This window comes from Leptonychotes weddellii, chromosome 6 (genome assembly GCF_054177405.1).
Source record: "Leptonychotes weddellii isolate Sample4059 chromosome 6, ASM5417740v2, whole genome shotgun sequence".
NCBI classification, from domain to species: domain Eukaryota; kingdom Metazoa; phylum Chordata; class Mammalia; order Carnivora; family Phocidae; genus Leptonychotes; species Leptonychotes weddellii.
In genome coordinates this window covers 25,300,032-25,315,924 of record NC_138374.1, presented here as the reverse complement: position 1 = coordinate 25,315,924, position 15,893 = coordinate 25,300,032, and the positions used below count along the sequence as shown (strand labels likewise).

Sequence of the window (15,893 nt, the reverse complement as noted above, 5' to 3'; positions counted from 1 at the left end):
CCTGACCTGGGCAACTCCTGATGGTCCCATTTTGAAGATTCTTTTCTTTGATGGAGAAGACGAAGGCAAGCTGAGGGAGAGAGGGTTGAGAGGTTCTGCCTTCTCTCCCTTTTTTTCTCAGTCTTACTCCCCTTCCCAAGTACTGAACCTAAACCTGCCTTCCTTTTTGTTCTTTCTTCAAACATAGCTACAAAGGCCCTTTTCTGTTGTCTCAGCTTGTTCTGAGCTTTTGTCTTCCTGACAGGTTCATGCTACTCTCATATCTATCCTTGGTTATGGTCCTCTCCTTCCATCTGTTGTGTGTCCTTTTTAAGAGAGGAAAAAATAACTTTTGTCTGATAATAAGTGTCATACATGCTCATTGGAAGATATTTGGAAGATACAGTAAATTTTTTTAAAAATCACCCATAATCTCATCACTAAGAGATAACCACTGTTAGAATTTGGTATATTCTTTACAGTCTTTTTTTTCCTTCTGTGCATATATAATTTTTTATCAAAATTGGAATGATACTGTACATACAGCTTGTGTCTTGCTATTTTCACTTAACATTATATAGGACCATTTTCACATATCATTAAATATTCTTTGAAAACATGATTTTTTAATGGCTGCATAATCTTCCACTGTTCGGTGTACATGTCCTTTTAAAATCTAGGCTCATCATATTTTAAAGCTTATCCGTGTGCAACAACAATGATTTTCCTTAAATGTCCTTCTCTTTCAACCCCTCCCCCACTCCAGTCCTTTTCCTTTGTCAGGTTGATTATTTGAGCTTGTAGAGGTGGAATTTCATTTTTAGAGCACCCTGTCTTTACAGAATTATACTCCCTTGTAGAATCTCTTGCAATCACACGACTGTTCTTTCCCTCCCCATGTAGCAGTTTGCTTTCCTTAAGTTGGATTCTGTCCAATGCCTCCTTCCTTGGCTACTGTCAACTCTAGACATGCTTGCTTTCTCCCCAGATCGCCATCACTTCCCTTTTATCGGTTTTTGTTTCTCGGTCAGAATTAAGCAGCTTGGAATAGTGAAAAGGGCATTGGGCATTGAGAACCTCATTTCCCATCTTAAAGATGACCAGCTGTGTGACATGGGAAAATTACTCAGCCTTTCTGAGCCTTTTTTTCTTTTTGTCTCTGAGAGGGAATCCGAATAAGTGATCTCCGTGACAATTTGCAGCTGTAAAATGCAATGACACTGAATCCAGAGTAGCAATTTACTTTGTTGCTTCTTTTTTCTTCCAAAAGATAAACTGTTGAGCAAAGCAAGTTAAGAATTTATCAACCTTTGCTTCTGGAATTCTGTTAAATGAATCAGCCAACATTTTTTTTTTTTTTTATCACCTCGGGCCCTATGCTAGGTTTACAAAGATGAAAAAGATGGGTCCCTGCCTTCAAAAATAGTCACAGTTTAGTGGAGAAAACAAACATTAAAAAAACAACTATGATAAAAAAATATATATATATATAAAAAAAAAACTATGATACATACAGATTCTAAATTTGGCTCTGCCACTTACTGGCTATAGTAGGTAATTTGGGATAAGTTACTTAACCTTTCCATTCCTTGGTTTCTCCAGGTTACAAACTCAAGCTGCCACAGGCAAATTGCCTGTGTTTGCTTCTGCCTCTTGCATCACTTGTTAGCTGTGTAACCTTAGGAAAGTTCTGGAACCTCTGCACATCCATTTCTTCACCTACAAAATGGGGATAATAATAGAAGCTTCCTGCTTAAGTTCTGGTAAAAATTAAATGAGTTAATATATGTACAATTCTTAAATGAGTACCTAATATATAGTAAGCACTTAATGTTAGTTGCTGTTACTGTAAGGATTAAGTCAGTGTCTATATGTTACACATAGTGTCTGCTACTGTAATAGGAACTGGATTGATTTCAGTTATTATTATTATTTCTACAATAGAGGTTTGGTTAGATGGCTACTGGCACACAGAGAAAGAAGAAATTAATACTGCTGAGGGAGGAACTAGCCACCCCCTGGTGTAACTTTGAGGAAACTCAATCCAGAAAAGCTCATGGGACTTGGCCAAGGCCATGTAGCATGTGAGCGACAAAACCAGGATTTCAACTCAGATGTCACTCCTAGTCCAGTGTTACGTTACTAGATCACTAACGTGGTATAGTGTCCCTAGAGGCACATGGGTGTGTAAATGGGCACAGCAAGACTGAGGTCAGGCAGGCCAGGCACCACCCCCACTCTTCCCCCTACCATGAACTCACTGAGTGTTTAGAAGCTGAGCTTGGTCAAGGAGAACAGGTGGTCTGTGAAGGCTAGAAGGCCAGGCAGAACCTAGTCTTGCTCAGAGCCTAAACTTTGGGCCATGTTTCCAAGGGCTGCTTTATGCCCTCCTCTTGAGCTTGGCTTGGCCACGGCAGACTCGAAGGTTGTCCAGTTTAAGGATGGGAGGCGACGGGGAATGTCATGCCATCTCCTTGGACAAACTGGGTTCCCACCAGCACACTCTCCAGCCTGGCTCTTGCAGCCCTTCCCAGCACAGGGCAGCAGGCCTCTCCTCTCTTCCTTTTCCTGTCTCTCTCTCCTTTCCCCCAAGCTTCCCCTCTTCCTTCCTTCCTCCCTTCCTCCCTTCCTCCCTCCCATCCCCTTTCTTCCCATTCTGTCCTCACTGCCGCCCCCCCCCCCCCCCCCCCCCCCCCGACCCGGTCCCCTCCCCATGGCTCCAATCCCTACTCCTTCCCGATGGGCAAGCCCGGCGGCCGGCTGGCTCCGAGGGGAGGGCGGGAGGCGCGTGGGGGAGGGGCCGGGCTGCACCGGCGGGCTGCCCTGAATGACAAGCGGGGATATTGATCGCGTTCTGAACTCAGCCCAGCCGATAGAAGGTAATTAATGACTCCATTTGCCTCAGTACCGAGGAGAACAATTGAGTTTGAAACTGCAACAACTGGCAGCTGGGGGTGAACCCCGCAGAGGGGAAAGGTAGTGTCAGAGGAGGCGGAGGCGGACGGCATGGAGCCCACGTTAGCCGGGGCCCCCCACCCCAACCACAGCCAGCCCCTGCCCCTCCAGCGGGCCGGCCGCCTGGGGCTGAAGTCGGCGAGCACTGTTCCTACGTCCTCCGAGCTTTTCTCTCTTCTCCCTCTATCGCTCTTTTGGGTCATTTTCTGTCTTCGGATGAAGTAAGACTAACTTTCCCCCAGACTGCTTCCCCTCTGCTGTGCGATCCTGAACATTTATTTTTACTCTCCCTCAGCTTGTTCCCTCATTTGTAAAATTGAACTAAAGCACCTCAAGCCTGCCTAGTACATAGTGTCCATAAATGATGATGATGATGATGATGATGATGATGATAATGATCTTTGACACTAAAGGCAAATTTGGTAGAGTGGAGAAGGCTTTGGGGTCAGACATCCTGAGTTCAAATCCAGGCTTTGCTGCTTAGTAGTTGGATAATGTTGAACAAATAATTTTGCCTCTCATCTGAAAAATAAGAAGTACCTCGTAAAGTTGAGTGGATTCAATGAATGTATTTAAAAGCTCTAATGTTGTCAGTTTCCCCATAGGTAGATATGTGTACTGGGGCTTAGAAAATTGAAGTTAGCATAGTTCTTTCCTGTACTTTAAAAGGATTCCTCTCAAATGCCTAATTCCTACTTCTTGGGACTTGGGGGATAGTCCTTGTTCATCCCACCTTGATTTTATGGACTTTGATGAGCCTTGGGTGCTTTCTGACCAAGGAAATGGCATTATTTCATTCTGTCTCTAATCATCACCCTACCTACCTTTTGGTCAGTGCACAAGAATTTGTCTTGTCCCTCGCAGTGACTACTTTGAGAATTCAGGTAGGAAGTCATCCCACAAGGAGGACAGAACACTTCTGTGACTAGCCCTCATCCCTAAGACCTGCTATTCAGTGGCTTCCCTCCTGCCCAAGCTGCTGAGCTCTCACTGGACAACACTATTCATGATTGGTCTGGCCTGGAATCAGAAAGGTAGAAGGTAGGGCTCTGCTCCCAGGACGCCCAGAATAGATGGGGAGTGACAAGGCTAAGTGAGTGAGGAGATCAGATCCTTTTGCTGAGGAGTAAAAGACATTTTTATTAACAATTCTAGAAGTGGTACATGCTTAATGTACAAAGCCTGGACAATACGGGAAAACTTAGATGAGAAGAAAATAATTTGCTCATGATCCGAAGGTAACCTTTGTTAACCATGTCAGTGGCTCTACTTCCAGTCAAGATGATCTTTGGTCTTGCAGTTGTCTTTGTCCCCATGGAGACTGGGCACAGCAGCTGGAGCCCACACTCTGAGCGTTGGCTGGGCAGGCAGCTCCTGCAGCCCATTGCCCTTCTGTCCTCAGCTGTCCACGGAGCACCTTCCTGGTGCCAGGCTCCCTGCTGGACATGCCCTTGAGCTAGCCACCTACCCTTATTTAATCTACACTTTGTTTACTCTGAGCCGTTTCCTCACCTGTAGAAAGGGGATCATCATCCCTACCTACCTTGGAGAGTGGTTAGGAAGCCCAGATAACCTAAGGTCTGTGAAAGCTTTCTGTTAACTGCTCAGCAAATAGGAAGCAGTCAGAGGAGAAGACAATATGAGCCTTTGTTCCCCTGAGAGAAAAATATTCATCAAAGTTTTAGCTCAGCAGTTTGTTTAATTAATTAATTTATATCTTGCCTTATTCCAAAAAGGACTTGTAGTAGCTCACTCTCCTTGAGAGTGCTTTTGCTGTAGTGGACAAAACACCTGGAATGGGCTCCACTCCTGAGAGCCCTACCACCTAGTTGTGTGACCCAGGACTGGTCACTCCCCCACCCCCCACCCCCCTCCGCTCACTGCTCACCCCTTCTAGTTTTTCTTACTGTAAAATGGGAAATTTGGACCAAGTGTCTCCTAGTCATTTTCAAACAGTCTGTGCTCAGCCAGCTCAGGGCCATAGGCTGTGCCTTCAGTGTAGGGAGGGTGCAAGGCAGAGAAGTGGGGATGCTAGGAGGGAGACCATGCCCCAGATGGAGTCAAGTGGTCCCCAGCTGAGCCCCTGGGTTTGGAACCCAGGCAGCACAGTGAAATGATGTAGTGGGTAGGCTCTAGATCAAGCAGACCTGCAAATCCCGACTGTCACTAACCAGCCGCCTAGCCTTGGCTAAGCTACTTAACGTCTCTTTGCCTCAGTTTCCCTCTCTTTCACATAGGTATCACAGTCCTGACCTCACAGGGTTGTGGGGAGGATTCAGTGGCATGTAATAAGCTGATTACTGTAAGCTGCTAAGAGCTGGTGGCTGGGGACAGCAGGAGAACAGGGCTGAATCCTCCACACGTGGAGGCTAATTAGCACACGGTCCCTTCCTCGCTCTGGCAGGGTGCGGGGTGAGGTCTTACTAAACTTACAGCAAGCACATTTTCCAGCCTTAATCTAAAAATATGGCCTGGCAGTGGGAAAGAGAATTTTAAAAATCAGAATTGTTCCACAAAGCCCCGGACACGTGGTCACCATACTCCAGCCCTCTTCTGGGAACCCTGACAAGGGGTTGGCTTATCTCATCAAGATAAAGGCCGAGGGCCTCCTCCCTCCCATCATTTAGGAAAGGACTTCTTGGCAACCAGCTCCCACCACGGGCCAATAGACCCATTTTATCCCACCCCTGCTGTCTGTGACAAGGCCTTGGTGTGGGGAGTCCAGTTTAGAGGCTGTCTCTGGTCCCAGTTCTCAAGCGACCTCCGCTGCCTTCTTTGGATGGTGGTTCTGTACCTCCCAGATCAAGTGTTGCTCTTAACTGGGAAGACGGTGTTCTCTGTCCCATGAGCAAAGGCACTATAGGTGGGCAGGGTGGTGTTGCTGAGAGTGATGCTGTTAGAAGCTCACCAGCAGTAGGGGTGAGTGAAGAAGGGGCATAAGTCTACCCAGGGACCTGGTGTGGATCTTCCCACAATCTTTGATTGCTAGGGATGCATGAGACTTGCCTGATAGGTGACTGGGTGTTCTGGGGTGCCAAGCCAGTCAGGTGGCCAGTCCAGAGATCTTCAGCCAGGGGTCTGGGTCAGTCATTCACTCACTCATCAAACACCTACTCTATGCCCATGTCCGTGCTCAGCGCTGGAACCACAGAGATGCATTCAGTCATGGTCTCTGCCCACAGGGAACTCATGGCCTGGCTCCTTGGCACAAGGGAGCTGTCTCTGTTGGGTCAGTAATCTTCTTGGAGAAGGATGCTATCTAATTACTCACACATTTCCTTCCCCACTCACTCCGAAACCTAGATCAAGATGTGCTTCTGCCTCCTCCTCTGTTTTGGCCCAGCTCTGCCAGCAAGCCTTGGATCCCTGGGCCGAGCAATGGTCTCCTAGTGCGGTTCCATCCCTCTCCTTGCTGTCACCTCTGAGAGTCGCCCCTTGGGAAGTCCCACCCGGAGCGCTCTCTCCCCATCATCCTCAAGAGGTGCCTGCCAGTGGTCAGCGCTGAGCACCGCTTCATCTTTTCCTCTTCTAGTCTCTTCTTCCATGTTCTCTTTTTGTGTCTGCTCCTCTTCTCTTTTTCCCCTTCTTCACCCTACCCTCCAAACCCACCCCCATCCAGGCCCTTGTTTAGCTGGACACCCAGGTTTCCTGTTCAGGTGCCTTCTCCCCAGCCAGCACCTCCCCGGGCTTCTGGCATAAGGAGCATCTTCCCTTCTTCCTCTGCCCATTCTCTGCCTCTTCCTTTCCTCCTTTCCTGGACTTCTCCTTCTTGGACCTCTGACCCCAGACTTCTCCCAACCACCTCTCCCCTTGCCTTCATCCCTTCCATCCTTCTCCAGCTGAAGGATGGGTGCCACCCCCCTCCAGAGAGAGCCTGCGAGAGCTTGCTGTCCCCATCAGTGGGGCCATTGTCCTCTCCCTGTCCCTGCGCCCCCACCCCCACAACTTTCTTTATGCTCCTTTGGCATTCATCATTACCAATGCCTTTCCTGCCTCCTCATTGCCTTCCTCCTCCTCTGGGGAGTTTCCTCAAGCCTCCTGTAGCCTCTCTTGGGGTTCTCTGCAGGCTTTCATCACACCACCTTGCTTCCCTGATCCTCCGGCACCTTCTTTCTCTCCCTCAGCCCCACGCCCTTCCTCCTCCTCTCCTTCCCTTTGCCCACCTCCCGCCACCACCTCTTCCGAAACAGGCTTCCCTTTGCCTTTCCTTCCTCCCTCCCCCTTCCATTGCTGCCTCTGTAACCTGTCTTATCACCAGGGCCTGAGTATACAAATAAATAAATAAATAAAAAGGTCAGTGAGCGGAGGGAGCAGCAATAACCCCTAAAACAGTACCATCAGTGGAACATGATTGATCAATTGAATTCCATAGCGGCTGAAAAATGTGGGATTAAGTAGTGTATTATACGCACAATGAGTTGAGGCATGATGTTCATTTCAAGTTCATTTCGCCGGCCTCTGCCACCAGATCAGGCAATCAATAGGGGCAGCAGATATCATATATCACCTCTCTGCGGGCTGGGGAGAGAGCACCATAATCTCTCGCAAATTTAGAGTGACAGATTTGTCAAGATCTGAAGGGCCCCTGAATAAATGAAGGAAAAGAGACTCCTCCAGCCAGTGACCTGAGGACAAAGCTTCAGTTCAGCCCCTACACACACACACACACACACACACACAAGGTTGAGCCAAGCCACACGCAGGCTTATACACAAATCCCCACAGAGGCATGATACGAGCCTTCCCCCACATATGCACACACCCATGCACATAATGTATGAGCACATGCTCCCAGACAAATGCACACCTTCCTCCCCAGGACCCGTTTGGTGACACTGCACTAACCACACACACAGACACTGCTGCCTCCCTTGGCCCGACAGCAGGGCTTCCTTAAAAGGCAGGAGGACTCCAGCAGGGGAGGGTTAGACACAGTGGGACAGGCAAACGGCTACAAGGGGTGGAATTAGGAGGATGGCACATCCTTGAAAGAAAAGCAGGCACAGAAGAAACATGGGGCACGTGAGCTCACGCTCCCCGTGCAATCACACATGTGTACACACACACACACACATGCTTTGAGAACAGCTCTCGCTCTGTCACTTACACAGACACACACACATATTTATCTGGATGTTCAGACGTGTACAAATGCATATACACAGAGAATACCCACAGAAAAGGAAAAACTAAATATGCCACACCCCGACTCATATAAGAGAGACACACACAGTCTCTAAGACAGAAAATCATTCCAGAGGCTTACACAGTAAAAAACACAACCACCAAGTTTTGTGTCCATAGGAATGCAGGGAACATAGAAATACCATGGAGGATGCCCCTGTGTCTGTCTATCCACCTCAGACTAGATCCTGCTCTTCATTTCTCTCTCTCTCTCTCTGTGTCTCTCTCTCTCTCTCTCTCACACACACACACACACACTTTCTTTGCTTTCCCACCTCCTGAAGAATAGAGTGGAGGGAGGGGGAAGACAGCAGGTCCCATTCGGAAAGCAGACCCCATGCTCCATCTGGGAGGCCAGAAGAGAGGATGGCGGCAGGCTGAGGTTAATCAATATGTAATATTTTCTATGGTCTCCTGAACGATACTGTACAGTGTTACTGTATATAATGCAATATTGATTATATCATATCGTATAATCACCTATAAACTGATATATATAGCAGTCCCAGAGGAACACCCTGAGGCCTACAGCGTGGGCTGGCCCCAGGCCCAGGGCTCCTCAGTGGGTCTTGGGCTGAAGGAAGCCAAGGAGTAGCCACGCTGTGGCTGGCGAGGACCCAGCTTCCGGGGGTAGACATTCAGAGAGAGACAGAGAGCAGGCACTTAGCTCACTGTGTGCTCTGGAAACTCTAACAGACCTGACGCAGGGGGGCAGGTATGGGGAGGGAAGGGTGGCAGAAAGCCCAGGTAGGGCGGGACCCGGACAGCATTGGCCCGAGTGCGGCGCCACCGTTGGCCTGTCCTTCACGGAGTGAGTCTCAGCTCTCTGTGAGAACCACAGCGGGAGCCGGGGCCCTGAGGAGCTGGCCCCTGACAGAGGCCTAGTCAGAGTCCGGGTCGGAGACAGAGGCTGAGGAGGACGGGCTGGGCACAAGAGCACCCACAGAGATGCTGTCTTTAGCCTCTGCCCAAGGCGGTGTCTCACTGCTCATGGGCCACCTGCTGTCCTCCTGCTCTGGTCTCAGTCCTGGCCCAACGCGAGCAGAATGCTTCAGCTTGACTTTCAGGGTCCCTCCTCCCTCGGTGGAGAAGTTAATTACTTCACCCAGCCCCCATGTTACACTCAGCCTTGGAGATTTGATGATTTTCCACCCTTGGAGTCAGTGGAACTGAAATTCATCTCAGAGCCGAGTTCAATTCTCCACAGGCTCGGTAATGCTGGTCTGAGACACCCAGCTCCTCCCCCAGGCTGACACAGGCCTGGGGACAGAGGGGGTTCAGGGGAGACATCCCCAAGAGACCCCTGGCTGTACCTCTGCCCAGTCCTCCCCGCACCCCTGGGCCCCCGCACTCAGAGGCTCTGGCTTCCCCAGCCAGATCTCTGAGGCACGGTCAGCCCCTGGGTCTGCTGCTCTAGCCTAGAAGCTGGGAATGAGGGGTCCCAGAGGAGGTAGAAAGCCCCCCTGACCCACCGTGCCTGTGCTGGCCCGCGCTGATGCCCCCAGTGTCTGTGTGTCCTCCAGATGTGTCCGAGGGCTCAGTCCCCAATGGAGACTCCCAGAGTGGCGTGGACAGTTTGCGGAAGCACTTGCGAGCTGACACCTTCACCCAGCAGCAGCTGGAAGCTTTGGATCGGGTCTTTGAGCGTCCTTCCTACCCCGACGTCTTCCAGGCATCAGAGCACATCAAATCAGAACAGGTGAGGAAGGAGCTCTCTGCTTGCAGGAGTGGACAGGAACGGGGCAGAACAAGGCCTCCGGAGAACGCACGTAACCAGCGTCACATGCACGGCATATGGGTGCACTGTGTGTGGGCCGAGTGGACACACTCACACAAGGACGTTATGGTAGAGTTAAGAAAAACCATTATGGTATATGGCAGGCAGAAATGATGGGTGACAGGTCTTGGGGAAGTCTTGTCTCCTTTCAGAGCCTCAGTTTCCCGATCTGTAGAATGGAGGACTTGGGTAAGGTCTAACAGGTCCCTCCAGCCCTGTCATTCCACAGATCTGGCATAGAATACCCAGGAGACATGCTTGTCCTCTTGCCATGTCCCTTGCCTTAATGGCCCAGAGGTCTTACAGAAAGTTGGGGCAAGGCCGGGGTGCTCTTCTCGCCCGATGTCAGAAGGAGAGCCCTCGGTGCCTGCCTCCTGCTCCCAAGTCCAGCTGTCCAGTGTGACCAGAGGTAGGCGGCCGGCCTAACCCCCCCGCCCCCGCCGCCCTGATACTTCGTCCAGATGCAGAACAGCCCAGTGCGCCATGCAGCCCACAACACACCCACACAATACACAACGTAGAAACACATCTCCTAACTCCTCGCATTTACCCATGTGCACGTGTTTACCCACCACCACAGGCACCTGCTCCCTCCCCCACTCACAGCTCAAAGTCCTCAGAGCACAACACCCCCCCCATCTGCCAGAAGGGGTGCCTTGTCCCAGACCACAGCTCGGCACACCTCCAGCACCTGCTTGCACCCACACATCCAGAGGGGCCCCCAGTGCACACACTCCCATTCCTCCCAACCTACGGCCCAAGCCAGGCCCACAGCCGCCGCACAGCAGTCAACTGGGCTTGTACGCGCACGCGCACGCGCGCGCTCGGACGTGCGTGCGCGCGGCCCCGCAGGCTCCACGCAGCGCAGTTCCGCTCTAGGACTCCGGCAGCTCCCAGCCGCTCGCCTTTCTCTCCGCCCGCCCTTTTATCCCATAAGCTGTTTGTCTTCATAAAACAAAAATCAAAAGTCTTTTTAAGGTGCCCTGAGCCATAAACCAACAAAGGAGGAGCCGGCCGAGGCGGGCGGCTCGGTGCACCCTCCACGAGTCCCCGGCTGTATTACAATGAATAACCTTTATTTACTTTCATTAGACTATTAAACACCAGCACAGTCATTTTTCCCCCTGAAACTCGGAGCAGGGCCCATAAAGCAAATCCGAAGCCTAATTGAGTTCATTTTAATTTCTCTCCGATCACAGCGAATTACTCTGGTGATAAATCAGGGGGCAGCTTCACCCCCAGTAGAAGGCCTAATTTGCAGCTAATTACAAAACTGATTTCTACAGGAAGATCAATACGAGAAGGAATTGGAAATGACGAGGCAATCCCGGCCAGCCAGGGAGGGGAGGGGAGGGGGCCCTCTGGGGGGCCCAGGAAGCGGAAGGGAAAAAAACGGACCCGAAAGAGCAGAAAATCAGTTTTAATTTAACGTAATATTAATCAGGGCAACTTTTCCTGCTTTGTGCAAGCTCCTGGTCGGCCCAGCTCCGGGGTCTGGCTGAGCGGTGACGGCAATAAAAAGGCAATTACCCGAGTGTTTCGGGCAGGACACCCTTTCAGAGGCAATGACTGGCCCCCTCCCACCCTTCTGTTAGCCATGTGGACTCTCCCCCTCCCCAATTTCATACCCCAGTGCACAGGCAGAGAGCGAGGGGCCCGTGGGGCTGTCTTTGTTTGTTTTTTAAAAAGGGGGCGCCAGCACCCGATCAGCTAGCCCAGCAGTGCCAGGCCAGAGGCCCCACTCGGCCCTTCCCCCAGCTCCTGCCTCGGCCATCATCGCGTCATGGTCCGCCCCTCCTCCCCAAGACTCCAGGGGGACCTGAAAACACCCCTTGCCTCTCAGCAGGGGGGACCCAACTGCTACACTCCGCCCTTGGGGCGTCTTAGGCAGGAGAAGCTTTAGCGGTTTAAAGAGTGCTGGGATCACCACCAATAACTACAGGCTGCACCTCCAGCTTACCCCGAGTCAGGTCTACCCCCCACCCACACAAAACTCTCCATCATCTGCTGAGCCTGCCCCTCCCTCGCTCCCCTCCCTCTGCCTGGCCATCTCCTTCCACCCCATCTGGGAAGGCTCCCCGTTCCTCCTCCCCATCTGCACACTGAGCCCTTTCTCCGCATGTTCATGTGCCTATCAATAGAGAGCTGTCGCTTTTCTCTCTTCTCCCAGGGGAACGAGTACTCCCTCCCAGCCCTGACCCCTGGGCTTGATGAAGTCAAGTCGAGTCTATCTGCATCCACCAACCCTGAGCTGGGCAGCAACGTGTCAGGCACGCAGACATACCCCGTTGTGACCGGTAAGGAGGCTTCCGGGGGCGGGGGGGGGGGCACTGCTTTCAGTAGGGGCACCTCAGCCCATGCCATCTGGGGCCCAGTGTGACCCGTGGGCCCGCTGGCATGATATCTGCAGAGAGAGAGAGCCTCCAAAAACCAGGGTACTTTCTAAATCCTGAACAGATGTGTGCAGATGTGAGGAGAAGAAACTGTGGTCAGGGTCTCTGTGTGCTTCAGCCTGGAAAGGTCAAAGCCAGGAGGAGCTGTTGCTGATTCCTTCTACCCATCCTCTTGCCTCTCTCTTTGCCTTTTCTCTTGCCTCCACGGAGGTGCCCAGAATTATATGCGTCTTGTGAGGACGTGCACAGAAGAATGCAGAGGGTAAATAGGCCAGGCTGAGGAGAGTGGGGCAGAGGCCAGCCTCCATACTCCCACACCTCCAAGGCTCCTGGGGGATCTGGCTTCCTCTCCCTCTAGGCAGCCTGCGGAGCTGTGGCTTTGGGCTTCAGGGCGTGGCATCCAGCTCTGTGGTTACAGATAAGCACAATTATCGCAGTCCTTCTCCTGCTTCCCAGAGAAATCACTGAGACTGAGGCTTGATTTCAAGGCCAGGCAGGTTCAAGCCTGTCCCACAGTCAAATGCAGGGGGAGAGGACATCTAATCCAGCTGCTCCCATGGATTAGGAGCAGCAGGGGCAGCTCGAGGGGAAGAAGGCCGAGGTGTGGTGCAGCGAAGGGCCCAGCTAAGGAAGCTCTAGGCCGTAGAGCTGCAGGCTGTGGAAGGCTTCTGGCACTGCAGAAGGGTTTCCGGGCCAGAAAAGTGCCCAAGTGGGAGAAACACACATTGAGGTGTTATTAAAATTCACCTAATTATTCTGGAGACACTAAAGCCAATGTGCCGTTTGTTCCTTGGGAGACAGAATGATTGAGAAGGGTCTCGGTGGGGATTGGGAGACACTGAGGCGTTACCTGCCGAGCGAGGCGGGCGGAGGCGGCCTGGGGACCTGGCAGCAGGGCTGTAGGCAGCCATCGTCATAGCTGGTGGCAAAGGCAGGGAGCAGGGCCCTGGTTCTGGCATGGAGCTGATCTGAATAGGGCTCAGGCCCGAGCCGGGCTGTGAGTGGCCATCCAGCTTCCACCTGTGGGCTTGGGAGAGCCCTGTCCTTAGCTTTCCCGGGCTCTCCTCATGGGGTGTCCTGGTACAACAGTTTCCAGCCCAGACAAGGTTGAGCTCTTTTGCTAGGCGATCAGAGATTGAGTTCTGGAAGTGTCAGGGAACCAGATGGGGCTTTTGGGAGCGACAACCTTAGCTGGGTCAGGACATAGCCTATTATCAACTGGCCCTTGACATGAGCCCTCCTTGGCCAACGTGGAAGCTCTCTGAGCTGCTGGGTGTTCTGACCCAAGGCAGAGAGATGGTGCAGGCCAGGCCACCCTTCTCATCTGCTGAGAGTTTCAGTGGCCACTTCCTGAAGGTGGCCCACCCCAGGCCGCTGATGAAAGAGAGCCCAGGAGACTTTTCTCTCATCCCAGCTGTGCTTCTCTGTGCCTAGGGCCACAGTCCAGAAGGCAGGGGCTCCCTGGGGTGGAGAGATGGATCTTCGGGTAGGGTTCCTGCTGCAGGAGAACTCGGGCTGGTGCAGAAAAGTGCCTCCACCTTGAGCATCCCCCGCCCGCCTCCCCCGCCATGGCCCTGGAACGGTCCCAGCTCAGCCTGGGAACATCTCCGGCTGATCCATCTGGATCCAAGTGTGAGAAAAGTTCATTTCAGACCCAGCTTGACATTCCCAGGTGGCAAGTTAGCACTAACATCTCAATCTGTATGCGACATTTCAATCAAGCGAGGAGTAACAAAAGCAGAACCATTAACATTCGGAGCTGTTCACCAGTGGTAATGACGGGAAACTCGCTCAGAAACTGGAAATTACCAAAAAGAGAGAAGTGTGTGGAGAGGTGGGGGAGGGGAGGTGGGAGGAGGTGGGGGCAGGGAATGATTTTTCTACACTTAGGCCAAGATCCAATGTTTGGATTAATGGTGCCATTACCAGAGAAAGGGCTGCAGATTATGCTCATTCTTAAAATGTTTTTGCTGGCAATTAAACGGCTGCAGTTATTGATCTTTGTTGATTTTATGTCCTCCTAATTTGCATAATCTATTAAAGATGAATGATTCATGATGTGTTTATTATGGGGACAAACAGAATTTGCTGGAGGTATTGTCAAGGTGAGAAACGGGGCAGTGCCCAGAGACTTGATGGGCCACCTCAGGAGTGGGTCCAGCATGGTGGTGGCCTTCGGGCCAGGACTTTGTGGGTAGTGGTAAGCAGTGATGCAAGGACAGCAGACACACGAGAGGTGGACTTGGGCTAGGTTCTTCTAGAAAGATGTTGGCATCTGTGAAAACTTCAAGCACATCTGGCATATGGGAGAGGCTTTGGGTGTATTTGTAGAAATTCCCCTCGAAGATTCTTAAAAAGCCTATTTTGTTGGAGAATATGAAGGACCTTGGTCGAGAATGAAAAGGGGGAGGCTCTTTCCGGCCAGCTGTGTGCAAAACGTGAGGGAGCAGGGAGGTCATCTGTGTCCACAGGCCGGCTTGGGCTTGCTAAGGTGTTCAGGCCCCCTCCTCAGCCCCCATGTCTCAGACACCCAGCTCATCTTCCGCCCCGGAGACAGGCAGCTGTCTTCAGGGATGAGCCCTGGGGAAACCGGCCCAGCAATGCCCTGGCCCAACCTGGAGAGCCGACCTTATTGATATTCGTGCCACCTCCTGGCACTGGAGGCTGATTTCAAACTTCACCAGCCACTTGATACAGCTGTTCCACAAGGTCAGGACTGAGAGGAGAGAGGAGCCCGGGCTATTGTGGGGAGGGGAGAGTGGGGCCCAGTGGGCCAGGACAGCTAATCACATTGCAAGCTAGGGTGGCTGGCGGCGTCTGCGGCTCGGCCTGATAGTCTCCCCTCCCCACCTTCCATCCTGGAACCAAGAAGAGAGACGGATTTTTCTGGGTAGTGTTTGCAAGTTCTGCCGAGATTTTAATTTCACTGCATCACAACTCAGCAAGCTGCCAAGTCAAGCTGGTTATTTAAATTTATCACCCACTTTCCCTTCCGCCGCTGGGCTGCTCTAGCTCAGCGGCATCTCTTCTCTCCAGCCCACTGCTCTAGGCTGCTGGTCTGGAACGGAGCCGAGTCTCTCCGAAGTGATAAGGAAAAAGGGACCAGCTAGAGGAGAGAGTGGGTTGGGGGTACTCTGGCCCCGGGCCTCCTCAGGTTGGCTGGCGGTGGCTGGTACCTTCTTCTATCAACTTCTTACCCTTCCAGAGGACCCCAGAGGGGGCTGTCATCAGCCCCTCCATAGTCCCAGGGACCTCTGGGCCAGGACTTCAGTGAGGACTCCGGCTCCAGCTGTGTGCTGGTGCCTTCAAATCTCCCTTCACTGGAAGAAAAGAGCCCCTCATCCCCATGACCTTCACCTCGACCTCTCCCTTCCTGTGCCTGTCCAGGTCTTCAGCCATAGAGGAGCATGAGGGGACACTGGCATCAATGTTGATCTGGGAGAAGATGAGTACTAAGCTCAGGATGCCCCAAGTCCCTTGGAGAGGCACCTGAGCATTTAGAGAGTCCCTTGGCCTGGTGAAAGTCCACCGTGAAGGTGAGAGCAGGCTCCCTACCCTGGCGGCCACACGGAGGGAGACAGGGAGTGTGTGGTGGCTCTCTAGGC

The 15,893-nt window shown here is 52.0% G+C and overlaps 1 protein-coding gene across 1 annotated transcript in view; it reads left to right on the top strand.

The window, feature by feature from the left end:
* Window positions 1-12,756, top strand: part of PAX2 (paired box 2) — a 60,229-nt gene extending 47,473 nt beyond the window's left edge. Inside the window, exons 7-9 of the mRNA XM_081823072.1 lie at window positions 9,642-9,817; window positions 12,066-12,192; window positions 12,647-12,756. Of these exons, the coding sequence (XP_081679198.1) occupies window positions 9,642-9,817; window positions 12,066-12,192; window positions 12,647-12,756 (413 nt within the window). The remainder of the gene's footprint in view (window positions 1-9,641; window positions 9,818-12,065; window positions 12,193-12,646) is intronic.
* The last annotated feature ends 3,137 nt before the right edge of the window (window positions 12,757-15,893 follow it).